Source organism: Phocoena sinus, chromosome 15 (genome assembly GCF_008692025.1).
Source record: "Phocoena sinus isolate mPhoSin1 chromosome 15, mPhoSin1.pri, whole genome shotgun sequence".
Lineage (NCBI taxonomy): Eukaryota > Metazoa > Chordata > Mammalia > Artiodactyla > Phocoenidae > Phocoena > Phocoena sinus.
This window is the reverse complement of record NC_045777.1, coordinates 22,830,507-22,857,145: the sequence shown is the minus strand read 5'-3', so window position 1 is coordinate 22,857,145 and position 26,639 is coordinate 22,830,507. Positions and strand designations below refer to the sequence as shown.

Genomic DNA, 26,639 nt, shown 5'->3' with positions numbered 1-26,639 from the left:
CCTTCCAGCCCTGAAGTCAGTATTTTTTAGAGATTCATTATTTTGTTAAGACCGGAGTTTTTAAGATAGAATTGTTAAAAATCCATTTGAGGGTCAGTTTTTTTGGCTGCCCCATGTGGCATGAAGGATGTTAGTTTCCCCACCAGGAATCGAACCCCTGCCCACCTGCAGTGGAAGCCGGAGTCTCAACTGCTGGACTGCCAGGGAAGTCCCCAGTATTTTCATTTCTTTGTCCACCCATTTGCTATGTCATTCTCTCCCATTTCCAATACAGAATTTATGCCCATCCTTAAAGCTCAGTGTGAGCCTTTCCAGTCCTTTTCCTGACCCCTCCCCCTTGTACACCAGACTTTTAAATGCCTTTGTGTCTGTGAATTCATTTTCTACTTAATGTGTGCCCCTTGGAAGGCAGGGCCTATGTCAGCCCTTTTCTCTCTCCCTGTCATCCTTTATTTATCTCTTTCCCTTATATTTCCCTTTCTCATCTCACTAAGCAACCACCTTACAGCTGGAGACTGTCAGAGTCTCCAGTCACTGTCCAGCCCTAGCTTATTAGCTGAGCCCCAGAGTGACATTGCTAAGTCCTGATAGTAGGCTGTCTAGAGCCACTAACTCAGCCTGTCCAAAATGGAACTCCTGTCAGAGGGAGGTGGCCAGATTGGCTGGGTCCCAAGATTTCTAGTAGACAATCAGGATATGGCCATGACATGGCCATGACATAGCCAAGCCAAGGACTGTATTTCGTGTGAAATCCAAGAAAAACCATCTGTCCTTCCTGACTCCCTGCTTCTGTTACCGGACCCATGGTTCTCCCAGGTCCTTAGGCTTGAAGCCTTTGGGGATTCTCGCCTCTCCATTCAACCATTTTCCCAGTCCCCGTCCTCAAACTTTATTTGTACTTATGTCCTGAAACAGGTCTAAACCAGCCTCCCAGCTCCTTTTCCTTCCACTCATGAGAAAGCCCATACTCTTGACTACTCACAAACTAGACTTCCTGGTGTATGTACACCCTGTCTCCTTGTTAACCTTGCACAGACAGCCTCAGGGTCTGTTCCCTGCCCCGCCCCCCCATATACACTCCTCATCGCCATCATACTGCCCTGCCCTACACCAGCCCACACTTAACTGATAGGAGGAACCTGTTCTCTTTGCATTTTCTACTGCAGCCTTCAGAAGGGATGTGGCCTAAGGCATATAGTCCCCCATTGGATTAGGTGCCGTAACTGGAAGGATCATAAAAAGAGTTTTGATCCCTTTATGAATATTACTTTTACATAGAGATCAGTAGAGCAGAGTGATGTGTTACTACTCATGGTATTCTGATTCCTGCATCAGTTAAATCATACGTGATAGGGGTCAGAGACCTTCCTGGAAGTGCTCACAAACCTCTGGTTTCAATTCCACTCTGCCTGCTGTTTCTGGCTCCTAATAGGCGGTGAGCTGAGGGCAGGAACTGTCATGTTCACCTCTGCATCGAGTGCAGTAGCAGACAGTGGACATTCAGAAATTGTCTCCCGTTGGCAATTATGCAGAGGCTGCTTTACTATGCCCTAGCTTGCTCAACTAGGCCATGAAGCAGCAGCTTAACATGTGTTTTCCCCATGCCCCCCCCACCCCCCAAGCTGGAGCTACCTGGAGGCCCATGTCAGGTACTGGACCTATTTGGGGTTGTTCAGCAAACAGCCTTCTGTCTTACTTCAAGGGGACTTGGAGAACTTATATGTGCTTCATTTTTATTTTATTTTCTGCTTTTGCTGGTCAGCTAAAAAGAGTTGCTCCTTTTTTAAGTCTCTGGCACAACCAAGTGGGCAGCTCCATTGAGGGCCTAGGCGTTTTTATGTATTATTTCATTTGCCCCCATAATAGAGTTAACTGTGCAACAGCAAGTGCCCTGATAGAGCTGGACCGTGTTGGTGGGAGTTCTCAGTCTTCCAAGCTTACAGTTTGTGTTTGGTGCTTGTTCTCCCTTGCTCCAGATTCTGCCTGATCAACGCAGGTGTCCTGTACCTCTACTTCAGCAACTACCTACAGATAGATGAGGAAGAGTATGGTGGCACGTGGGAGCTCACAAAGGAAGGGTTTATGACATCGTTTGCCTTGTTCATGGTATGTGTAGCTGGTAATTTCACAGCAGGTTTTGTCATTTCCTGAGATGTCAGTTATTCAAGGGGAGCCCCTTGACTGAGTAACAGTGTGTGATGTGGGTACCATTTTTGAAGACTCCTGAGGCTGGAGGGCATGTCCTTTCTTGAGTTAATGTCCCAAAAGATGTGTTGTGATACACTGTACAGTCTCCCTGTGGTGAGCAAATCCAGAGCTCATTGTCAGTTTCTACATCTAATTCTCAACTCTGGCTGCATACTGAAAACTGGAAAACATTTAAAAATATATTCATAACAGCCCAAAAATGCAAACAGCCGTCACCCGATGAATGGCTAGATAAAATGTTATATACCCAAACAGTAGAATATTACTTGGCCATAAAGAGGAATGAAGAACTGGTACATGCTACAAGGATGAACCTTGAAAACATTCTGCTAGGTGAAAGAATCCAGACACAAAAGACCACATGTTGTGTGATTCCATTTATGTGAAATGTCCAGAATAGGCAGATCCACATGGATAAAAAGTAGATTAATGGCTGCCAGTGGCGGCGGGGAGGGGAAATGGGAAGTAACTGATAATGGGAATAGACGCAAATGCTCCAAAATGTTTTCACAACTCTGAACATACTAAAAAACCTCTGAATTGTATACTTTAAAAGGGTAGACTTCATGAAATATGAATTATATCTCAAAGTTATTTTTAAAAAATTATAGAACCTAGCCCAAACAATGAAATCAGAATCTCTGGGAGGTGGCGCCCAGGCATCTCTCCGTATGTTTTTAAAGAGCCCACAAGGTTGCAAAGGCGAGTCAGGTTTGAGAACCTCCGCTTTATTTGATATGAAGCTGACAGGATATGATGTAGTTTTGTTTCCACGTTTGTTGCTAATGCTGACACTTACTAGCAGTACAGTTTGCTTTACCTGTACCATTTCCACACCTATAACTGTAAGCCCTCGCACTCTGGTCTTTGTTTGGCAAGGGGAGAGACTTGTCCAGGGTCCCTTTGGGAGCACAGGACGGTGGTCCTGGGCTCTATTAGACAGCTTGATTTCGGTGCTCTTGTCGCAAGCAACTTGTGCATTGGCTAGCCCCCGGGAAGTACACGGTGCGCACACTCTTACGATGCTTTTGTTTTGTGGAACGGGAGCCTATGTTGACCCTGTTGGTGAGGGAGCCCATGAACATTGCTTGTTTCCTCTCTAGGTCATTTGGATCATCTTTTACACTGCCATCCACTATGACTGACGGTGCACAGTCCCCACCTGCTCCCTGTCTGGTCCAAAGGACCCTCTTAGTTACACCACAGAAACACGATTGTCGGGGGGCACCCCAGCCACGTGGAACCTGGAAGACCCGTGTTTCCTGGACCGAGAATCAGTGTGTTGGGCGTCAGTGTTTTCTGCAAGGGTTGTGACCTGAAACTTTTTAAAGAACCATCCACCTTTTGGGGAAGCATTTCTGAATTGTCCGCCACCAACCGTTTCTTCTTGGATACCATCATGCAACACCTGTTTGCCGATTGGAGCTGTCCTTTAATTTGGTGCACATCTGGATCCGGATGAAACATTAAATTGTCTTCCTTTTCCATCGGGTGTACGGTTTTTAAACTATATCAAACATTGGCATTTCAAGTCTTCTGAAAACAGTATGGCAGTATGTGCGTGGTCCATAGCACAGTACAAGCAGCATCTAATAACAGTTTTCGTTGTAGAATGTTTTCAGATACTTGAATAAATCAGATCTTTAATTGAGCCCCTGTTGGTGATACCTGGTGAAGCCTTTCCCACCTCACCTCTAGCCTCAGAACCCAATAGGAGCAATAGAGGTGGTGCCCTCCCATCCCCTTCCCTCTTCCCCCTTCCCTTTTCCTCCTCTCCCTGCTCCCTTAACAGCTCTATCCAGGCTTCTTTCCCTTAATGTGCAGCAGGGAAGTCAAGGGCTGGAGTTGGTGTAGGCTGTGGCCTTGACTTTGTGGAGGGAGGGCTTACCACCTGATGCGCTGATGCCCCCGCTCAGCACTGAGAGACGTGACTGAGCTCACTGCGGTGTGCTAGGCTCGGGTGGTGTCTTTTGCATTTGGCTACAAGACGGCAAGGCTGTTGTAGCCAAGAAAGCTTAGCCAGGTTCAAATGATGAGCCACAAGATGAAAGATCTGAGAGCTAGGACTGTCCAGAGAAGGGGCTTAATGGGGACGTGGAGGACCTGGACGGTCAGAGGTCCTGCTCTTTGCCGTGGCGGTCAGGTGGAAGCTGGAGAGCCCAGGTTCTGCTGCCGTCTAAGCCACCCATCCCCTCTTCTTCCTGTCCCTTCTAGGCCGTAGTTCTACCTTCTGAGATGCGGTGGCATTCTGAATGAGACTGGTCAGTTTTCCTTAAATGATTATTTTTTTTCTCCTTGATGCTAGTGGGCGTTCTCTACCTTGTGGGAGTGGTTGTGGGGATGTAGAATGAGACTCGACAGGCAGAGGGAGGAAGGTGGTACTGGGACTCCCAAACTCGGGAACTGGCTGGGTCACACCGAGGACATCTAGTCTCTCTGGAGTCCTGACCCTGTTCTTAACTGGTCTTTACTTGAACTAGAGGCTGTAGGTCGGGTCATGGCACTGGGAGGAGGTTAGGTGACTTCTTAGGGCTGAGAGAGGAAGGAACAGAGGATAGAGGTGGGACTCTGGCTGTGCCTCTGTGTCCCAGCCCTTCCCTCACTCTGCAGTCTTTGCCTCTGGGGTGCTCAGTCAGGCTGAGCTGAGTTGGGGTTCTAGGTGCTGCAGCCTTGGTTCCCCTTTCGGCCTCTGCTTTGGGCCTTGGCATCGTCCAAGGAGATGTCATAAGTCGTCAGGCTGATGTAGGAGCTAAGGGCCTCCCGGAGTCCCTCACTGAGGGGGGACTCCTCCCCTGTGGCAGATGCTTCAGAGAACAGGAGAGAGCTGTGGAGAGGGGGAAAGAGTTGCATCAGGGAGCCTCACCCTCCTCCATGCACCTACCACATGGTTCCCTGTTCTCAAAACCTGCTGAAAAACTCACAGTGGTTCCCTGTTCCTAGTCAGATCAAACTCCCCTTCACTTCACTCAGGACTGGTGCTCTCTGTTGTACCCCATCTTGTCTGACCTTCCATCCTGGCCACCTTGGTGCCCAGGCATGCCCCATATCCATGCCCACTTTGGCCTCCCTGCTAGTCCCCGCAGCAGACCTGCTGAGCCTGGGCTGGCCTGAGTTCAGTCAACGCTTATTGGCTCCCAGGTGTCCCTGAAGGTGACAAGCTCATTCTGGGTTCCCAGGGGTGGGTCCTTCTACGTCTCCTTTGTTCTGCCTTCACGTTCCAGGGGCTTCTCACCTGTCCAGCTCTTTCCAATTGAGTGGTGTCCTCTGCACAGTCACAGGTAGAGGTATGGAGTTGCCGGGGGGTGGGCCGGCCCTCCGCAGGGCACAGGGCTCCTTGAGTACGCAGCAGATGTCATCCGCCAGCTCTGAGGAAGAGACCTAGACCCCTGACATGGCTGGCCCCAGCCCTGCCTTCCTCCCCAACAACTCCACCCTCACCCTGACAGCTTTCCACACTCGGCAGGTGGGAGCATGAGCCCCAGGCTGTTAATCTGGAAGCTGACATGCGGTCAAAGGTCATTCTTGGCTAGGTTTCGGGAGACTTAATTTACCGTGTGATTTCAGGTAAGTTGATGGACCTCTTTGAGCCCCAGTTTCTGGTTAGAAAAGCGCTTTGGAAAGAAGAAAGCTAAGGGATGATCAGTCTCTACTTGTTCTGTCAGTATCTGCTGCATGGAATGACTGTCCTGAAATCCCCCGATCAGTTTTCCCAGTAGTAGTCTTTCCTCTCTGCTTCTCTGACACTCTGCTGTAGTGGCTGCAGTGCCTGTTACAGAACAGGCACCAGAAAATGCTGAGAATCAACTGAATTCCACGATAGCAACAGCTCTGGGCCTTGTTCCTGTGGAGAGAACTGTGCCAACCATTGGGGACTTTGACTCAGAACCACAGTGGTGGGTGAGGCACTGGCCTGCACTAACACGGGACACCTCCGTGGCTCTGTTGGCACGAGATGAACTTGGGGCTTCCGGGCTGTGTGTCTTGGCACAGGGACTAGCATGGAGAGAGGGGAGGTCCCTCTTCTGCCTAGATATTCTCCGGCAGGCAAAGTGTCCGAGGGTATGACTATCTTCCCCAAAGACCCACATCCCAGTCTGTTCTCATGGAGGTAGGGGATGGCCATACCAGAGTAATGGTCCACCAGGGCCTGGAGTGAGGGGAAGGTGAGGCGTGGTGAGATGTACAGCCAGCCATTGTCAAGGCGTTGGATCTTGTAGTGTCTGATCCGGTCCCAGGATGCAGGGCGGCTGAGGCGGACCGACAGGGAGTAACAGCCTGAGAAGGAAAGGGTCCGGGGTGGGATTAAGGCCATGCTGGGACCAAGCCCAGCCCAGGATGGGAGAAGGAAGACATGAAATGGCCACAGAGAGTGGGCACTGGGCCCAAACGAGGGAAGGGGGAAGGGAGGGACAGAGACTTGCTCTCTTGCTCATAAATGACAACACACTCATCATAGCTAGGGCTCTCGTGAGGAGGAAACAAGGCCATGCACACAGGGCTCAGAACAGGGCCTGCCACAGTTTAAGTGAGCATTAAGTGTTGGCTGTTATTATAAAGACTCAAGTGGGCAGAAGTGTTAGGATGTGAAAATGTGTCAGCAGATGTCAGCAGGGATGTGGAGAAAGGAATTCTTACCCTGCTGGTGGAAAGATAAATTGTATAAGCCACTTTGGAAACAGCTGGCATTAACTAGTCGAGTTGAACTTGCTCATAACCTCACAACCCAGCCGTTCCATCCCAGCGTGATGCCTTGGAAACACATGAACAAAAGTATTCAGAGCAGCATTGTTCGGAAAAGCCCCAAACTGCAAACGGCCCGTATGGACTCGAGAGGATGGTAGATTCTAGAATGTGACACTGTTCAGCAGTAAAAGTTAATAACCACTACACACATCAGCCTAGATGAAGGTTTAAAACAATGACAGAAACAGCAAGTCACAGAGGCATACGTTCAAAGTTCAGAGGCAGCCAAGACTACTGCATCGGGATGCGTGTATGGCAGAACTATGAAGAAGGGACTTCCCTGGTGGCACAATGGTTAAGAATCCGCCTTCCAATGCGGGGGAAGCGGGTTCAGTCCCCGGTCAGGGAACTAGATCCCACATGCATGCCACAACTAAGAGTTTGCATGCCACAGCTAAGGAGCACATGCGCCGCAACTAAAAGGAACTGGTGAGCTGCGACTAAGGAGCCCACCTGCCTCAAATAAGACCTGGCACAACCAGGAAAAGAAAAAACCATGAGGAAAAGTAACTGATTAACACAGTGAAGCAGGCAAAGGGCTTCAAAGGGACTGTTGCACAATTTCTTAAGCTGGTCAGTGGGCATATGGATGTTGGTTTTATTATTAGTCTTTTTTTTTTTTTTTTTGGCTGTGCCACACAGCATTTGGGATCTTAGTTCCCCAACCAGGGATCAAACCCACACTCCCTGCAGTGAAAGCACAGAGTCTTAACCACTTGGACTGCCAGGGAAGTCCCTGTTATTAGTCTTAAACCTATATATGAATATTATACTCACTGATGCAAGTGACAGAATTCTTCCAGTTTTTAGTTGTTTGTTTTTTTTTGGCCGAGCTGCGTGGCTTGTGGGATCTCAGTTCCCAGACCAGGATTGAACCCGGGCCTCGGCAGTGAAAGCCCAGAATCCTAACCACTAGGCCACCAGGGAACTCCCTGTTTTAGTTTTTAAAATCAACTTTATTGAGGTATAATTTATATAAAATAAAATGCATATGTTTAAAGTGTACAGTTTGATAGGTTTCAACGAAAATTTTAATTTAAAAAAAGGATAACTGGCTAGAAGAGGAAAAGCACATGGCTGAAAATGAATAGAGAGAAAAGACTATAAAATCATAACTATATAACTATATAAAATCAGGCCTCCAGCAGTAGTTTTCAGCAGATGAGTGCTCTTTATAACTGTCAAGTGGGATTCATTTCTTAACACTTCATCAAAGCCAAATGGGAAGAGGGTGCTTAGTGGAATAACAGTAATAACCTATTATTACTATCTAATTATTTAAAGCTATCTGTAGCTTTCATTTATTGAGTGCTTACTATGCACTTTTTATATGGACTATCTCGTCTAATTCTCATAACCACCCTGTGAGGTAGGTACAGTTATCCCCAGTTTACAGATGAGAAAACAGGCACAGAGAACCTGGAGGAAGAGCCAGTGACCCTGTCACTTAACCTTTCCCTGTGGAATGCCAACAAAATGCAGGAGTGACTTTCCCAAACCACAGGCAGTGCTCAGTTTTAGGAAGCTTTTACTTTGAGGAAGTGGTCTAAATACTCCATTAAAAGGCAGAGATTTTCAAACTGTGTTTTAAAAAGCAAGACCCAACTACATGATAAACACACTTTGAATATTAAAACACAGGCTAAAAGTGAAAAATATGTATCATGCACACATTAATCATAGGAAAACTGGAGTGATAATATCAGAAAAGTAGAACTCAAGACCAAGGGTATTACCAGAGATAAGAGGATATCCTGAATTTGTATGCACCCAGTTACAGAGTTTCAAAATATAGAAGCAAAGCCAACAGTATTAACAGAAAAAATAGATGTCCATAATCATAATTGGAGATTTCAACACTCCTCTCTTAGTACTTGATAGGATAGAAAATCAACAGGCATATAGAAGAGTTGAACAATGCAGTCAGCCCATTTGACTTAATTAACAAACCTTGGGCCCAACAAGAGCACATGGAATATTCAAGGCAGACTATAGACTGGGCCGTAAAAACAGAAATGTAAAAGGATTGAAATAATTAAAGGTTTGTTTTCTGACCACACAGAATTATGAATTAATAACAAAAAGACATATGGAAAAGCCCCAGATGCTTGGAAATAACCCAGGGATCAAAGAAGAAATCATAAGCAAAATTAGAAAATATTTTTAACTAAATTTAAATAAATTTGTGAGCTCAGCTAAATCAGGACTTAAAGGTATATTTTTAGCTTTAAATCTTACACTTGAAGAAAAGAAGGCATAAAATAAAGTTTCTACTTTAAAAAGCTAGAAAAAGAATAAATTTAAGTGGAAGGAAATAAAAATAAAATAAATAGAAGACAATGGAGAAAAATCAAATGCTGATTCTTTGAAAAGGTTGATAAAATTGATAAAGCTCAAACTAGACTGATGAAAGAAAAAGAAACACCACACACACACACACACACACACACACACACACACAAATTACCAACATCAGGAATGAAGAGGGGACATCGCTATAGATCCTACACACATTAAAAGGATAAGGGCAAAAAAAAAAAAAAAAAAAAGGATAAGGGCATACTGTGAACAGCTTTATGCCAATAAATTCTACAACTTAGATGAAATGGACAAATTCCTTAAAAGACACAAATTACTAAAACTGACACAAGAAATAGAAAATTTGAATAGACCCATATCTATTGCAGAAATTGAATTCATAATTTTAAAACTTCCTAAAAAAAAAACTTCCTGGAAAGATAACTCTGGGTCCAGATGGCTTCACTAGTGAGTTCTATCAAACATTTAAAGAAGAAATAATAACAATTTTATACAAACTCTTTAAGAAAATAGAGAAGATAACATTTCCCCACCCATTTTATGAGGCCAGCAATTAACTTGCTAAAAAAAAACAGACAAAAACATGAGAAAACTATAGACCAATATACCTCATACATGTAGACACAAAAAATCTTTAACACACTGTTAGCAAACTGAATCCAGCAATGTATAAAAAAATACATTATGACTAAATTGGCTTTATCCCAGGAATACAAGTTGATTTAAAAATTGGACGTCAGTGTTAACTCACTAAATTAGTAGAATAGAGGAGAAAAAGCATGATCACCTGCAGAAATGTAGAAAAATTTGACAACATTCAACACGCATCATGATTTTTAAAAAACAAAGAAAAAGAAAACTACAAATAGAAGGTGTAATAATTTCCTATTGCTGCTATAACAAATTACCATATATATAGTGGTTTAAAACAACAAAAAATGTGTTATCTTACAATTCTGGGGGTCATAAATCTAAAACAGGTTTCACTAAACTAAAATCAAGGTATCAGCAGGCCTGTATTTCTTCTGCAGGCTCTAGAGGAATGTCTGTCTCTTTGCCTCTTCAGTTTCTAGAAGCCCCCAGCATTCCTTAGCTCATGGCCCCTTACTCCATCTTCAAAGCCAGCAGCATAGCATCTTCCAATCTCTCAAACTCTTACCCTCTTGCCTCCATCTTATAAAGACCCTTGTGATTTCATTGGGCTCATCTGGATAATCCACGACAGACTTCCTATCTCAAAATCCTTAATCACGTCTACAAACTCTCTTTTGCAATGTAAGGTAAGTCATATTCACATGTTTCAGGGATTAGGACCTGGACATCGTTTGGGGAGGCTAGTCTGCCTACCACAGAAGGGTACTTCCTCTTAACCTGACATAGAGCATCTGTGAAAAATCTATAAGTAACATCATACTTAATGGGAAAGACTGAATTTTTCCTTCTAAGAACAAAGCAAGAATGTTCTTACCACTTTACTTGTTATACTAGAGGTCCAGTGCAGTAAGGCAAGGAAAATAAAAAGGTATATGAATTGGAAAATAAGTAGTTAAACTATATATATTTTTTTTTAAACTATATTTATAGATAACGTGTGATCATAGATGTAGAAAATCCTAAGGAACCTACAAAAAAGCGACGAGAACTAATAAGTGAATTTAGCAAGGCTACAGGATACGAAGTCAATATACTTTGAGAAGTATGGAGTAAGGTCCTTGCTTCCTTTTCATTGTTTTCTACATGACTCTGGAGACTCCTTGACTCTGTACCTTTAAGAAGAATCTCTTCTGGAGCTGTGCTGTGACACTGAAAAAGCTCTGTGGTTCGGAAAGGGATACATATCTGAAACTAGGCCCTGGAAGCCAACCAACCAGCTGAACTAAGTGACCAAGTCCCTCTATGGGGCCTGGTTCTCCAGCCACCCCACCCTGGCCACTGTCATCACAGTTACTAGAACCAGGAGGGATCCTCACAGCTACACTGAGGATCTGACTGGTAGACTCAGAGATAATAAGCAAGCTCTGTTAAGCCCATGTGGGGTTGTCTACCCTGCTGTGGGGACAGGTCACCTACCAAGGCCACCTTTGACTGCCCTGTGTGCCTGCTATCCTGCTGTTCCTTCTCACTGCTGCTCAGCCGGCCCCAGATATCTATGGCTGGCTCCCAGTTCCAGGACGTCTTTTTTTTTTTTTTTTTTCAGTATGCGGGCCTCTCACTGCTGTGGCCTCTCCTGTTGCAGAGCACAGGCTCCAGACGCGCAGGCTCAGCGGCCATGGCTCACAGGCCCAGCCGCTCCGCGGCATGTGGGATCTTCCCAGACCGGGGCACGAACCCGTGTCCCCTGCAACGGCAGGCGGACTCTCAACCACTGCGCCACCAGTGAAGCCCTCCAGGACATCTTTTAAACTCAGACTCCCTGGTTTCATATCCCACCCAGAGTCACACACTATAACACCCCTACATTCTATAACCCTACCTGTGTGTCTAAGACACATTAGTTGACCTCTCAGATCTGTTTCTTCCTTTCTAAAGGGGGATAATGATTGTCCCCGCCTCAATAGATTGCCGCAAAGATTCAGGTGGTAAAGTAGGTAAAGCATTTAGCAGTGTCTGGCGCATAGCAAGCATCCAGTGCCCCTTATCAGTTCTCTGGTTCTTTGTTCACGCTGTTCCCTTTATATGGAACACTCTTCCACCTGCGTAACCGCCAGCCTTCCTTTTACAACTCAGTTCCTACTCAGACAACTCCTCTCCAGAACACCTTCTCTGCCTGGTAGAAACCCCAGCTCTAGGCTTGCCCAGACACAACTGCTAGCACCAAAGGTCCTATTCTCCCATCCTCTGTCCCTCAACACTACCCCACCCCACCATATAACCAACTGTGAGCCTCACAAGGGATCGTCCTAATTTATCTGCCCACCATCTTCCCATCTCAGAAAACAGCAGCACAATCCATTCATTACTAAGCTCCTAACCCCGGCATCATCCCTGGCAGCTTCCATTCTCCCTCACCTCCCATCCAGCCCCACAGAAAACCCTACTGGCTGCATTCAGAACATATCCGGAATCTAACCACTTCTTATTCGCCTGCAACAACTTCCCGTGTGGCTCCCCACTTCCGCCTCATCCCCTGCCAAATCCTCTCTTTGCAGCGTAGAGGGATCAGATCATGTCACTCCCCTGCTTAGAACCCTCCCTGTCAACACTTAAAATAAATCTGAAGCTCTCACCCTGGAAAGGCCTTGCATGACCTGACTTCCGGTGACCTTGGATCTGCTCCAGGCACACCTGCCTCCTGCTGAGGATGTTCCTCTGTTCCTCTTAACTGTCGCTTTATTGTTTCTTTGTGGCACTTGCCTTGATCAGTTGCTCAATTACTGTTTGTTCACTATGCACATTGCCAACTAGATTGTGGGCAGGGATTTTGCTGTTTTTTCAACCTCTTTATTGGTGCTTTTTATATTGTTGAATCCCCAGCACTTAGAACAGTGGCTGGCACAGAGTCACCATGCAATATTTATTTGTTGAATGAATTACTGAGTCTCTGTGATAAACACTGGACACGGCCATGATACAAGCAGACTTGAGGAGTCCTTGCCACCATATGCACTCCTACCGCTGTGAGCACAGATGGTGTTGGGGGTCAGTCTACCCTACCCCAGCTCTTCATCCTCTCTCCTCCCCTCAACGTACATACATGCACTCATTTACTCATCCATTTATACAGTAAACATCTGTTGAACACTTACTACAAGCTGGCACTGCACTAGCCCCAGACACAGGTAATCAGATCTTCATACTCCGGGGAAAGAAATACTGTCCCTCAGCACATCCCTCAGCCAGAATCTTCCTTTATGGTCCTCATCTCAAGTATTTAGTTCCCCTGCTGTTAGACCGCATACCCTGACTTTGTTTTAAGAAATAAGTTTATTGCAGCTACAGAAGAGGTCTTTTCAGGATGCTGTGGGAGTTGAGAGCAAAGAGTGACAAATAACCTGGGGAAATGGCATTGCAATGGGTCGAGAAGGATCAGTGTGAGTTGGCCAAGTGGAGGACTGGAGGAGAGGGCTTTCCAGGCCCTGAGGGAGGCTCGTGTGCAAGGATGCAGCAGTGGAAAGAACAAGGTGTGTTCATTCAAGGAGTGTTCTGGTGGGCAGTGGGCCAGAAGCAGGCTGTGGGAAGGAATGGTAGGAGCTAAGGCTGGGTGCAGGGCCTGGAGGGAGACCCAGTGGGAAAAAGGCAAGGAAAGTATGAGGTCCCGGATTCCAGAAAGCTCCAGCAGCCTTAGCCAGTGCCACACCCTGGCCTGCAGTGACCTGTGGGCTCAGGAGCCATGTTCTCCCAGGTGTTCTGATGGTGATGCCGGGAGGAGGGAAGGGGTCCACAGTGGTGTGAGGGAGCACGTTAAAACCTGTTTGGGGGACGTAGGTCTAGCAGGACCCTCTGAACTTCTTCTGAGACCTCTAAGAAGCTGATAGCCTCGAGGATGCTGCACCTTGGACCCTTGACTGACTGAAGCCTGAGGGCAGGAATCACAACTTATCAGGCCTGACTCAGAGGAGATGCTTTGAAGTGCTTCTCCGCTGACAGGATCATAGAGGTGAGTCCCTCAGGGGCAGGAAGCGCGTCTTGCTCATCAGTCTCTCTTGCAGTGCTCAACACAGCACAGACACATAGTAGGACAGCAGGAAGGCAAGAGGGTGACGCTCTAGGGGTCTGGCCCTGGCGCTGACCTCTGGAGCAGTCCTGGGACCTCCACAAACGCTTTGTGCCCCTTCACACACCAAGGTTTTTGGCCTGACTTGGGCCCTGCCATGGCTCCCCCCAGGCCTAGAACACAACCAGGTATGCCAGAGGGACTCTGGGGAAGATGGGGGGTCTTCCCCTCCCCCTCCAGACTCTTGAGTAGTGTTCTTGGGAGCTCAGTGGCCCCAGGCCTTCCGCCTTGGTCCACCCACAGGCTCAAAGCCCCTACAGAATTTTCTTCCCACAGGTACGTCTGGATCTTGGGCCAAAGAAGAGCTGATCCTGATATCACTCACTCGGTCAACAGTTAATTACCGTTATATATGACAAGATGCATTATGTAAACATGAAAAACATTGTCTCTCATTACTTAATTTTGGGTTCCCTAGACTGGAACTGTGTTTTCAAACTTAAAAGAACATGAGAACCATCCGGAGAGCTTGTGAAGGAAGCAGATTTCTGACCTCTGTACCCAGCAGTCTGATTTGGCAGGTCTGCGGCGGGGCCTAAGAGTGCATCAGCAAGACGATCCCCTGACAATTCCTGTACACTCAAGTCTGAGAACCACCATCCTGTGGCGTCACGCGGGCCCGTACAGATTTAGTGTCAAACTTTTTTTGACCACAAACCACATATGAAATTTTACAGTGACCCAGAACACACTTAAAATTATCGGAAACAAAAAGTTTGGTGAAGCAACATTTTCCCCAACCCCAGTGATGCATCCTAATGTTTTCAGCTATATTTCACTTTCAACGCTCCCTGGTCCAGATCCACTAAACCAATGGGTCTCAACCTTGGCTACACATCAGAATCACCCGGGGGGCTCTTGTAGCTTCCAGGGCCCAGGCCACACCCCTGACCAATTAAATCAGAAACGCTGGGGGTGGGGCGCAGCCATCAGTAATTTATAAATCTCCCCCAGATGATTCCAACACACAGCCAAGGTCTAGATCAGTGGTTCTTAAAGCTGGACCAGTTCTTTGTTTTAACAAACCCTCCAGGTGTTCTGATGCCCACCCAGGTTTGAGACCCACTGGTCTATAACCACTGAACCAAACTGATTTCTTGGCCCACAAATGGGTTGTAACCTGCAGCTTAACAAACACTCTCCAAAAGAAAGCCCAGGATGAGAGATTAGAAATTAGTACTGGGAAATTGCCTTTCCTGCAGAATTGGCAAATTCTTCCTTTTTCGATAATGAGAGCTGCATTCTGATCTATCCCTTTTTGGTGTTGCTATGGGGAACCTCAGAGTCAAATCTAACCTTAATCCCAGCAATTTTGTGGATCCTTAAACATCCTATGGATTCTTTTTTTTTTTTTTTTTGTGGTACGCGGGCCTCTCACTGCTGTGGCCTCTCCCGCCGCGGAGCACAGGCTCCGGACGCGCAGGCTCAGCGGCCACAGCTCACGGGCCCAGCCGCTCCACGGCATGTGGGATCCTCCCGGACCGGGGCACGAACCCGTATCCCCTGCATCGGCAGGCGGACTCTCAACCACTGCACCACCAGGGAAGCCCCCTATGGATTCTTTACACCTTGAACTTATGCAGTGCTGTGTATCAATTATGTCTCAATAAAACTGCAAGGAAAAAAAAAAAGATCCTATGGATTCTTATCTGCTTTCTCTTTTATTTCTCCACCAGTTCCTCTTGTATATGTGCCTTCTTAGAAAAGGGGCTCAGAGAGGCAATAAGTTTCGGTCACTATGCTCTTGGGGTTGAACCAGGCCAGAGAAGGGGTGTGGGACGGGCAGCTGAGCACGGAGCACTTCCTGTGGCTTCTCACACTCACTGGGGCCCGGTCTACAGTGCCCCCGCCCCCAACAGCACCGCTCTGGTTTCCTGTTTGTAGCTGTTGCACTTGAGCCAGCCCCCCACCCTGGCCTGCCTATGGGTGTATGTGAGAGATGCTGGCGCTGCCTGGAAAATAGGAGGGGCTGGGGAGAGGTCAACCCAGGGGGCTCCCAAAGGAAGGGAAGGAGAGGCAAAGACACGCACTGGAAGGGGCCCCAGGAGGGAGACTGAGTAGAGAGCAAAGGACCCTGATGATGCATCAAAGTGAGTTCAGTTAAGGGAAGCACAGGCAGCCCGTCCTCACTCCTGAACAGCTTCTCCCTAGTCTGCCCCTGTGCTTGTAATGCTACCATTACTGTCACAGGTGGGCCTCTCTTGGGTGTCTGAAGTGCGATGAACCTCAGTGGGGTTTGAATCCCAGCTCTGCACTTATTAGCTGTGTCTCCCCAGGCAAATCCTTTCTCTTCCCCAAAATCTCCAGTTCCTCATCTGTAAAATGGGGACATCGGAAGTACAATCCCCACAGGGTTGTTTGAAGGCATTTACAGAGCCTAACGTAAACGAGGGCACTGCCACTCCTTCAACGTCCCTCTCTGTCCCTGCTGTAAGGGACTCAGGGCAGCTCAGAGAGAAGCAGGGGCATCAGAGACAGACTCGACTTCGTGTTTTGTTTGCACCTGGGGTGGGAGAAGTCCCATATGAACGTGCAGTGTGACATGTCCCTATCCCTCTGTGGGCCTCTGTTTCCCCATCTGCACAGCACAGAGAGGAAGGTCATGAGGTGACTCCTAGTGGGTTTTCTGGCTCCGACTGGCTGGTGACCCAAAGCACAGAGACCTTGTCAAGAGATCAGGGTCATGCTGTGTCTTGGGGAGGGAGAAATCATTGCTGGTCAAGGCAGAGAAATCCTGTGACTATACTCTGTTACGAGTCCTGGTTGCTAAAGTGTTGGCTGAGCTGGATCCCTCCCGTGGGCAATTCACACCACTTTTAGAAATGCAGGTTATTGCCCCATTTTTTAAAATTTTTTTTATGCAGTACGCGGGCCTCTCACTGTTGTGGCCTCTCCCGTTGCGGAGCACAGGCTCCGGACGCGCAGGCTCAGCGGCCATGGCTCACGGGCCCAGCCGCTCTGCGGCATGTGGGATCTTCCCGGACCGGGGCACGAACTCGTGTTCCCTGCATCGGCAGGCGGACTCTCAACCACTGCGCCACCAGGGAAGCCCTGCCCCATTGTTGATAGGCTCTCACGGCAGCAACATGTGGTCAGTCAGCCAGACTGCCCAACTCCAAGGCCAGGTCTCCAGCCCTCCACATGTGGCCTCCTACCTCTACCCCCAAGTCACATCACACCTGGCTCTTGGCATGAAAGGGAAAAGCCCATGGCAGGCTGAGCTTACCCACCTCTCCTGGTCTGGCTCTCCCGGATGAGGAAGGCCCCTCCTGGGTTTCCAGGCAGCAGCAGAAGTTCCTCAGCTTTCTCCCGGCTCAGGCCCTCATATAACCACCTGGGGGCGGGGAGATGAGCAGAGAGAGGGTCGGGGGTCAGCCTGGGGGTGGGTGGCCCAAGACTCTACTGGAACCTCTCTTCCCTCTGTGGGCCTCAGACTTCCAAACGCCCCATGAAGAGCTGGCCTCAGGTCTCTCAGGGCCCCCAGCTTTGTCCTTGTCCTCTGAGGCCCCTGGAGCCAGGACCATCTCATGGGGTCAGCCCCAGCCTTTTCTAACTAAAGATCTCATTCCCAAGTGGCCAGGGTCTGGGGTCAGGTGAGGTGATCCCAGACCCTCTCCTCTCACTGCCCAGTCCCCCCAGCACCCCTACACCATCCACTCACCTGTCTAAGCATTCACCTCTCCAAGAATTGCCTCTCTCTTTTTTTTTAGTTTTAGTAAATATTTTATTTCAACAGTTTAAAGTTTAACTTTGTAGCCAAAAGGTATGCAGGTGAACATCTACTCATTATCACTGAAATCTAACTTCCACTGTAGCTTATGTGTGGGTAGAAAGTTTGGAACTAGAATGTTCAAGACATTCTAAAATTTTGGAAAAAATCACGTAGCCCATCAACAGCCATACGTGCCTCTTCCAATGCTGGGACTGTTGATAACTCCGAGCCCACACCTTCCTTTTCTCTCTTCACTTAATCCCTCACCTATGTGCGTCCACGAAGGACTTCACTGCAGTGAGAAGTTCACGGAGTCGCGCAGGAATGTTTTGGTTTACAGTCCCTCAGCTTCTCACTGTCCCCAGAGTCATGTCCGGGGGTCCCAGGCAAAGCCTCCAGAAGCCAATTTGATGGAAATGGTTGCCTCCCTGTCATTTTGTGAAATGCCAGAGTCAGGGCTGAGTTGATTCCAAGTAAATAAAGTAGAGAAGCTGTGATTCTCTTGGGGCCAACAGCAAACTGAGCCTAGTTTTATAGTAAATAAAATACATCATTCATACGACTTATGAAAATCGAGGCTATAAATGAAGCACAGGCAAGGAAAGGGGACTCTTAGAGGTAGTCGGTGTTTCCTCTGTTTAAACTTCACGCCAGGCTGTGGAGGCAAAACCCTGCCCCGCAGGCCCAGACCACTGGGAGACGCGAGCTGATTCTGTGATGTGTCCACATGTCTCAGGATCCTATGTTGCTTCAGAGCCAGACATACCACGAGCTTCAGAAAGGAAGGCCATCCAGTGTGGGAGCCGTGCTTTTCCTCAGAACTGAAGCGTGGCTGTCACAGCACACACAGTGACATGTCCCTGGCTCCAGGTTATTCACTGCCTTTCTCTCTCGACATAGAATTTGCTCTGGAGTCAGTCTGTCACTTACTCTGGGCAAGGGATGGCTCATACTTTTTGAGAGACCCTGCGTCCCCGAGTCCAGCCCTCCTGAGGAAGTGCCTCTTGGAAGGGCAGCCCGAGGAGGCTCTCTGGGGACATTTATGCAGGCTGTCCCCACCTCCTGCAAGTCCCTTCCAGCATTCTCCACCACCAGATTCCCGGCCACCCTCCAAAGCCCAGGTGCCACATCTCCATGAGGCCTTGCCAAGCCCTCTCCTCTGGGCTCCCATGTCTCACAGGCTGACCTGAGTCAGTCGTCAGCTCCTCTGGAGGGCAGGGTCTGGGCCTGATTTTCCCCTGACCCCAGCTTTGCTCAGCATAAGACTGGGTGTGAAGAACTACACTTGTGGGAAGAGAAAGCAGGAAGCTCCCCAGAGGCAGGGCCTGGGGTGTGAACTCACCCATGGGAGATTTTGGCCACGTGGATGCTGGGGAAGATGTACTCTCTGCCTGAGATGTCCGACAGCACCGTCCACCAGTCTCCATCCCTGGAGAGAGAAGGGCGAGGGGACCCCTCTCAGAAGGGCCAAGGCCCTGGGCACCGCTCATCTGGGATTCACAAGGACCCTCCAGGTTAGGTCCTGCGGCCACCCATCCCTCCTGAGTTTCCCAGGTTTCCTTGCACCAGCCAGTCTGGGTACCTCCTGGGCAGTGAATGGCCTGATTCAGGGCCCCCCTGCAAGGCCCTGCACACCCACTGCTTTTCCCTACAGGTGTGTCAAGCTCAGCACAAAAGTCCATGCTCTTTTCCCCTGGAAGGGGCCCCTCCTCCCACTGATGCGTCTTCGGGGATCGGGGGAGGGGAGAGAGCACCCCACCCCGTGCCCTCGGGGGGACTTACTCAGAGATGATGGTCAATGGCTCCCCCAGTCTCAGAGACAGCTCTGCCTGCTCGCCTACCGGGAAACTGCCCAAGGCCACAGCTTTGGCCTTGCTCCTCTCTGGATGGAGGGACAGAGATGGTCACCCTCTGGCCAGACGTGAGTTCCAGTGGAGGCTGGGCTCCCACCATCAATCCTCCCACAGGCACCCTAGGGCGGCATGTCTGCTGGGATCCTGGGATGGCAACCCGGAATCTGATGCTTTTCCATAGGGCTCTGCAGAGCCCTGGGGGTGCCCAGACATCTCTTGGGAGCCCCTCGGGGAAAGGATTGGTGTGGCAGAGGAGTGGGGCTCCTGGCTACAATCCCATTTTTATACAGATCGTCACAGGAGATTCTGATAAAGGAATTCAGCAAGCTTAAAGCCGACAGCTCTAAGCAGGTATCAGCCTGGATCTCTGAGCTCAGCTTCTGAAAGGCACCGATGAGGTGGCCACCAGATGGACTAGCTTTGAGGGGCTGGGAGGCGGCCATGGGAGGGGGAGGGCTCCCAGAGGGGCCCAGGAAATCACTGACCTTTGTAACTCTGGAGTGCCGTGTACGTGGGCAGAGTGGCTCTCCTGTGACCTCTGTCCAGAGCGACAGGCGTAGGTCTGTGCTGCCCCCTCAGAAGAGGTGCAGCCCCAGGGCCCACTGGGACAGGCCTGGCCAGAGCAGACGCCCAGCAGGAATGTGTGTCTCAGTCAACTGTCCTGGTCACACACCTGCCACCTCTTCCTGAGCACCTGCTCTGTGTCAGGGCCTGACGGGTGCTGTATGTGTCACCTCCATTCAGCCCCATTGCACAGCAAGGCAACTGAGGCTCCACGGGGCAGTCTGCCAGGGAGGGCGGGCACAGCTCCTATGCCACATCACCCTGTCCCTGTCCTCCCACGGGCCCAGGGTCGGGGGACTGGGATGGACAGCAGCAGCACGTCTCTGAAAGGCCCAGACTCCCCAGGAGGCTGGCGTTCAGAGAGGGAGTCACAGAGACAGGACACCAAGCCGCCACACCCCACCCCATCACACCAGGACTGGTCCTGAGCACGTGATGGCCTTGAGGTCCAATTCAGAGGTTGGACAGCAGGCAGGAAGCGGCTCCCTTAGCACAGAATGCTCATCCCCTCGTCCCCAACTCCGGGACCAGCCTGCCCCGACCATCTAGACCTCCTGATGCCTGTCCAGGCCTACTTGTCCTGAAAACACACGGGCTGCAGAGCACCCTTCACCCACCCCCCAGCGCCCTCCCTTCTCTTCCTCCTACCCCATCTCAGTAGGGGTCTCTGCATTAGGCCCCATCTCAGTAGGGGTCTCTGCGTTAGGCTACGAGAAGCAGTGAGGTCAGCAAGAAAGGTTTATGTGCCTCACAGATGCTCCTCAGAGGCTGAGAGGCCTCTGTGAGGCCCTCTAGACAGAGCTGGGGCCCCAGGAAGTGAGGGAGGGAGAGCAGAGGACAGACAAGGACCCGGGGGACGGGTGGGGCAGACACAGAGCTGGACACTATGTGGGCTGAGGGCCTCTGGGACATGGGCAGAATGAGACTGTGATTCTGGAAATGGGCCAGTTCCTACATGTCCTCCCAGACACACATGGAGACCCCCGACAGGAGCTCCTCAGAACGTAGGGCCTGGCCATCCCTCCGTGCAGGGAAATGCCTGCCTGATGCCCAAATACACGGTACAAGTAAGTCTGGGGAGGGTGTCCTCTGACAAGAACAGAGCCAGTGGCCAGAAGGGCCCCTCCCCCTCCTGGAAGCCCTGGCCTTGCATCCCAGGAGCCACTGAGCTGCACATGCTGTCCCCCTGATGGGTCCCCTCCGGCGGCTGAGTCACCTTCATCCTTCACTCCTTGGATGAAACGTCTCTTCCCTGATGAGCCCCTCAGCACACACTCTTGGTCAGAGTCCCTTAAAACACTGTCCTCAAAATCTAACACAGTTGTAACTGATTATTGGTTTAGCACCTGTCTCTGAGGTTTGACTGTCCCTGAACACAGGGACTGTGTCCGTCTTGTCCACTACTGTGTCCCCCGGCCCTGGCACAAGGCCTGGCATGGGGTAGAACCTTCGTAGATTTTGGATGGATGCAAGGCTGATGGACAAAGGAGTTGCCCAGAATCCATGCTCCTGCTGGGACCAGGGGTAGAAGTACTGAGAGAAGCCCATTCGTCCCCTGGAGACCCTGACAGAGAGGGGAACACAGTGCCCCTCAGTTCCCACAGGCAAGGAGGGCCCCAGGACACCTGCCGGGGGGTCACCGCCTCAGCATCCTGGGCATGACTCAGAGCAGCCCCGGGGCTGCTGCCTGTGGCTAGATTCAGAGGAAATGAGGTGGGGGTCTGTGTGGTTTCCAGATCTCTTCCTGCAGGGCCTGCTGGGCCCCAGGCTCTCAGTGCACACTCGGTGTGGCTAGGAGGCAGCTGCCTCCCCAGCAGGAGCCTACAGGGTCCAGGGTGCCGATCGATGACCAAGGGGGCTAGGGGAGGCTGCCGTTAAAGAGAGGAGCAGGATATTGGGGCTTCCCTGGCCGTCCAGTAGTTAAGACTCCACGCTTCCAACACGGGGCTGCGGGTTCGATCCTGGGCCGGGGAACTAAGATCCCACGTGCTGTGCAGCACGGCCAAAAAGAAAAAAAATTAATAAGAGTATTTAAGAAAAAGAAAGGTAGATACTGGGGATGGGGGCTGAGGAGCAGAAAGGAAGCCCCAGCCATTGCAGAGGACTTTTCAGTTTGGGGGAGAGCCTGCCAAACACAGATATCCAGTGTGGCTCTGCAGTCTTCTACTTCTGTTAACTGTGTGTCTGTATCCTTCCTCCTAGAAGTGCTGCTTGGTTTAGAGTAATCTTGTTATCTCTGATGGCTGATTTTATGCGTCAACGTGGCTAGCCCACAGTACCCAGATATTTGGTCAAACACCTGTCTAGATGTTGTTGTGACACTATTTTTGAGACGAGATTAACATTTAAATCAGTAGACTTTGAATAAAGCAGATTACCCTTCACAGTGTGACTGGGCCTCATCCAGTCAGTTGAAGATTTTAAGAGAAAAAGACTGAGGTCCTTTGAGGAAGGGAGAATCCTGCCTCCAGACTCCACTGTGGAATTCTGCAGCATCAACTCTTCCCTGGGTCTCCAGCCCTCTGGCCTGCCCTGCAGACTTCAGACTGGCCACCCCACAGCTGCGTGAGCCGATTTCTTAAAATAAATTCTCTCTTACACACACGCACACACACATTCTACTGGTTCTGTCTCTCTGGGGAACCCTGACAAATACATTATCGAAACCAAATCAGAATGTGATTTGAGAAAGGATTTGTGGGCTGTTTCAGGGAACAAGAAACAAACTGGGGCTGTAGCTCTGACATCAAAGTACTAGATATTGCAGGATACTTTGATTGTCTAATCGTCCTAAAAACTGGCATTTTTTTAGTCAGGACTGCCTCAGAAAACCACAATTACAGGTTCAGCCCATGCATTGCATGAACTCATTTTTTCCAATCATCATAGCTCTATTTTGCTTCAAGTATTTCACAGCACCTCTCAGGATAAGAGCATTTCTGTCCAGTAGGACTTTCTGCGATAATGGCAATGTCCTATAATTGTACTGCCCAATAAGGTAGCCACTAGCTTCAAATGGCTGGAGAGCACTTAAAATATGGCTGGTGTTACTGAGGAGCTGAATATTTCATTTAATTTTATTTTAATTAACTTCTGTTTAAACTGAAATAGCTACATAAGGCTAGTGGCTATCGTAATGGACGGTGCAGCTTTGGAGAGCTATGGATGTGGGTTGGTCTTAGGGTTGCAGCTCAGGCTCTGGATAAACTGGTTTAGGAGGAGGGAAGCCATGGGAGATGGCTGGGGGACCATCACACGCTCCTGGTTAGTTCTGGTCACTCTCACATTTTCTAGTTCATCTGGTTTAATGTTCTGACCACTAATATATAAGCTTCCTAAGAGCAGGGACCCCGGTTGTGTGGTTCATGGGGAGGTCCTGGTATACAGCAGGTCCTCATTGATACTTGAGGCTGGAGTGGCTGCTCAGGAAGGGCCTGGCTGCCCCGGGGCCCTCGGCCTACCTGCTTGCATGGGCTCAGGCCCCTGGCCTTGCACACAGGGGCTCAGGCTTGGGCTTGGAAGGGCTTTGCCCCTGCTGGGCTGACTTCCCATCGTTCCTCAGCAGAACACCCAGAAGTGCATCACCAAGAGAAATCTGAAAGAGATGCTGTGATGGGGACAGAGCCATGGCTCCCAGCCTGGTGCCCAGACACCCTCCCTCCCCAGCTCAGCCCTCCTGACCTCCTTGCTGACACAAGCAAATGAGATCCCTCCCATCAGGACCAGGTTCCAGCCCCTCCACCAGACTGTTAAGGCTTTCTGCAAACCGGACCCTGTTTTCTTTGCCTCCCATCTCTTCTACACTGTAGCCGTGCTCCATTCTTTGTTCCTGGGCCTTTGCGTGTGTGAGGCCCTCTCCCATTACTGGAAGACCCTTTTTCCACTTCGGGCCTGTCTGGATCCCACCCTTCTCCAGGAAGCTTTCCCCAAATCCCCCCGCCCTAGCTGATCATTCCTATGGCTACTCAGAACCACTGCCTGACCTGGGATCACATTCTGCCACTGGGTGGCAGGGGCCAGTGACAGGACAGAGTTCACTCTAGGCACACCGGGACCCACGGCTAGGTGGGCAAGGGGGATCTGAGGGGGCTTGGGAGCTGGCTGGCATGTCTCACGTGCTAAGGTGACACTGAGCACACTGTTACTGGAGTCACAGGGCAAAGTAAGACACCTGGGCGACTGTACGACAGTGATGACTTGCAAGCCTTTACAGGATTGGTTGTCGAACCACTTCCCTCTCTTTGCCTCCATTTCCCCATCTGAAAAATGGGGATAACAACACCCACCATACGGGTCTGAGAGATAATGCATGTGAAGAGCCAGGTCAGGGCCTGCTTTTCCTTTTTCACGCTCCGAGTGTCACTTCCCCAGAGGCCATTCCTGGGGACCTTCCCTTTTCTCCCTCTCGGGGCTCCCTGTTGTGCTCTTCCCAAGTTTTAATTATTCACATACTTGGGTGCTTGTTTAATGAGTCATTATCCTATAGCTTGTTGAGAACAAGGACCTCTCTGCCCATTTCCTCAGTATTCTCACCCACGGAAGGTACTTGATACACATTATCTAAACGGACGAAGTGATTATCAGCTCTTTGGACAGGTGTCTTATCCTTAGAATAATTTAAATTCCCAGGTTTCCAGGGTAATGCCGATTTTTTCAAACACTATACGTATTAAGATGTTGTAGGGAGATGGTTTCATTCTTTCAGACGGTTTTCAGTCTCTTCGTTAGAGACAAGGCATAATTATACCAGTTTAGGGACATAGCAGGCTCCGTCCTTGCCTTTGACCCTTTTCCCACACCTGGGTGAGGACGGGTGTCCGTCATGATGGTGGAGTGACTCCCATGGCCTCACGGGCCTTCCTGTCTGAGGAGCAAGGATCCGGCCCTGGAGAATGGAACAGCTGTCTGTAGTCTCGTGCCATCCACATGCGGATGACGGCATGTTTGCTCCTGCCTCCCGGGGGAGTTCCGTATTCACGGGACAGGAGAGCTCTTTAACACAAAACAGGCCCACAATTAGGGAATGGCTCCCGGCAGCCACTTCCTGCTCCGACTTTGGGATCCTGAAGCCTTGGCAGCCCGAGATGGCGCTGCTGCCTCCTGGGGTCTCTGCTTTCCTCAATGCCAAGGCACCCCTTCAGGCCAGGTTTTCAACAGTCTTTTCCCCTTGGGTATGGGGCACATGCTCTGTGCTTAACTATGCAGACAGGGGTCCATAAAATCCCTGGGAGAGATCACTCCTGGGGAGCACGAGTGATTCAGACCAACCAAGCTCGAGCTGTGTGACCTCAGGCAAAGCGTGTAACTTCTCTGAGCCTCACTGGTGAATCGGGGATAATACCGACTCCATGGGGTTATGAGAAGCAGCTGAGGGGCCTGGCACGGAGTGTGTGCTCAGCAGAGGTTAGTCTCCTTTCCCCTGCTTCAGCAAGACAGTCACCAACCACACTGAACCCAGAGACTTCTCCCCGCTACAGGTGGTGCCGAGGGCTGGGCCCGAGAGGCAGGAGAACCCTGCACTCAGGCCGGCAGAGCCCCCAGCACTCTGCCAGCTCCCTTCACCTGGTCCCATCAACGTCAGGAGGCCTTCTAGTGAAGACCGTGGGCGGGCAGACCTAGAAGGGGGGGATAGTACTGGCCCCAACTTTTAAGAATCTAATCATAATTGTCTAAGTATCTGAACAACTTACTACATGTTAGGTAGGCACTTTCTAGGGGACCCAGGCATGGGCAGAAGCGAAGAGTTAAAGGCAGCCGCGGTCAGCACGTGGAACATCTGGTGTTTCGACCACAGTACTTGACCCTTTGAGAGGTCGGCAGGGTTTGAATGCCGTTCAAAACAAGGGCCAGGGCCCAGGGAGAGCGACCTCGTCTCACTGTTCGGAGCTGGTTAGTGCAGAGCTGGATCTAAAATCCGCGTCTTTTGTGTTTTTCTGAAGATAATTTTCTGCAGATAATTTCTCAGTGGCGGCGTAAGTGATAAATTTGGATTGAGCTGAAAGGAGACCTCCCTCCCTTTCAACTGAGAAAGATCACCCTTTTAAGAATTGTAGACTCTAGAGCTGAACGTGTCTTCAGAAGTTATAATCTAGACTCCTCTTATCCACTGACGCTCTGTCCCAACCGTAAAGCCCACTCCCAGTCTTGAGGGGACCATCCTTCCTCACAGTCCCAAGGCCGTCGGAAAACAAAAAGCAAGCATACTTACTGTTTTCCTGTCATCAGAGGCTTGGGGCAGGGGCTCGGCTAAGACGCATGCTTTAGCTGAAGAGGTTAGGGCTTTGGGCGGCCCCTTCTGGAAGTCCGCCAATGTCCTTAGTCCTAGGTCACCTGGGACCCTCTCAGCCTGGGAGTCTTCAGGGAGAGGCTCTCGATATTGCTTTGGGGAGCTTGGCATCTGCCTGTGGTCAGCAGTCTGTACCCCGGGGATGGGACAGGAGCGCCATGCTCCTTAGAGACCTCCAACTGGCTGGCCAGGAAGCAGGCCCAGGGCTCTTCAAGCTCTGTCACAGGGTCCTCGGGGCTC

The 26,639-nt window shown here is 49.8% G+C and overlaps 2 protein-coding genes across 3 annotated transcripts in view; one reads left to right on the top strand and one right to left on the bottom strand.

Moving 5' to 3' along the window:
- The window catches only part of LOC116739630 (uncharacterized protein RAB5IF homolog), a 9,389-nt gene extending 5,530 nt beyond the window's left edge, over positions 1 to 3,859 (top strand). The window contains exons 3-4 of the mRNA XM_032604127.1: positions 1,977 to 2,106; positions 3,312 to 3,859. Of these exons, the coding sequence (XP_032460018.1) occupies positions 1,977 to 2,106; positions 3,312 to 3,353 (172 nt within the window). The 3' untranslated portion in view covers positions 3,354 to 3,859. The remainder of the gene's footprint in view (positions 1 to 1,976; positions 2,107 to 3,311) is intronic.
- On the bottom strand, positions 98 to 26,639 carry SLA2 (Src like adaptor 2). 2 transcript variants are annotated; one of them, XM_032604120.1, is made up of 9 exons: positions 26,322 to 26,639; positions 24,913 to 25,105; positions 23,575 to 23,708; positions 19,479 to 19,578; positions 19,039 to 19,125; positions 17,215 to 17,318; positions 6,334 to 6,483; positions 5,441 to 5,573; positions 98 to 5,032 (listed from the first exon to the last, which is right to left on the bottom strand). In XM_032604120.1, the coding sequence occupies exons 3-9, from the start codon at positions 23,663 to 23,665 to the stop codon at positions 4,864 to 4,866; spliced, it is 834 nt and encodes a 277-aa protein (XP_032460011.1). In that variant the 5' UTR covers positions 23,666 to 23,708; positions 24,913 to 25,105; positions 26,322 to 26,639; the 3' UTR covers positions 98 to 4,863. The 2 variants fall into 2 exon arrangements, with proteins under 2 accessions (XP_032460011.1, XP_032460010.1); XM_032604119.1 differs by lacking the exon at positions 24,913 to 25,105.

Excerpts from the sequence above, each read along its gene's own strand:
- SLA2 (XM_032604120.1), bottom strand. The coding sequence starts at position 23,665 with ATGGGAAGTCAGCCCAGCAGGGGCAAAGCCCTTCCAAGCCCAAGCCTG. Across the intron at positions 19,579-23,574 it reads GCCTGAGCCCATGCAAGCAG|AGAGGAGCAAGGCCAAAGCT; the intron begins GTAGGCCGAGGG and ends CCCTCCATCCAG. Across the intron at positions 6,484-17,214 it reads GGAGAGCCAGACCAGGAGAG|GCTGTTACTCCCTGTCGGTC; the intron begins GTGGGTAAGCTC and ends TTTCCTTCTCAG.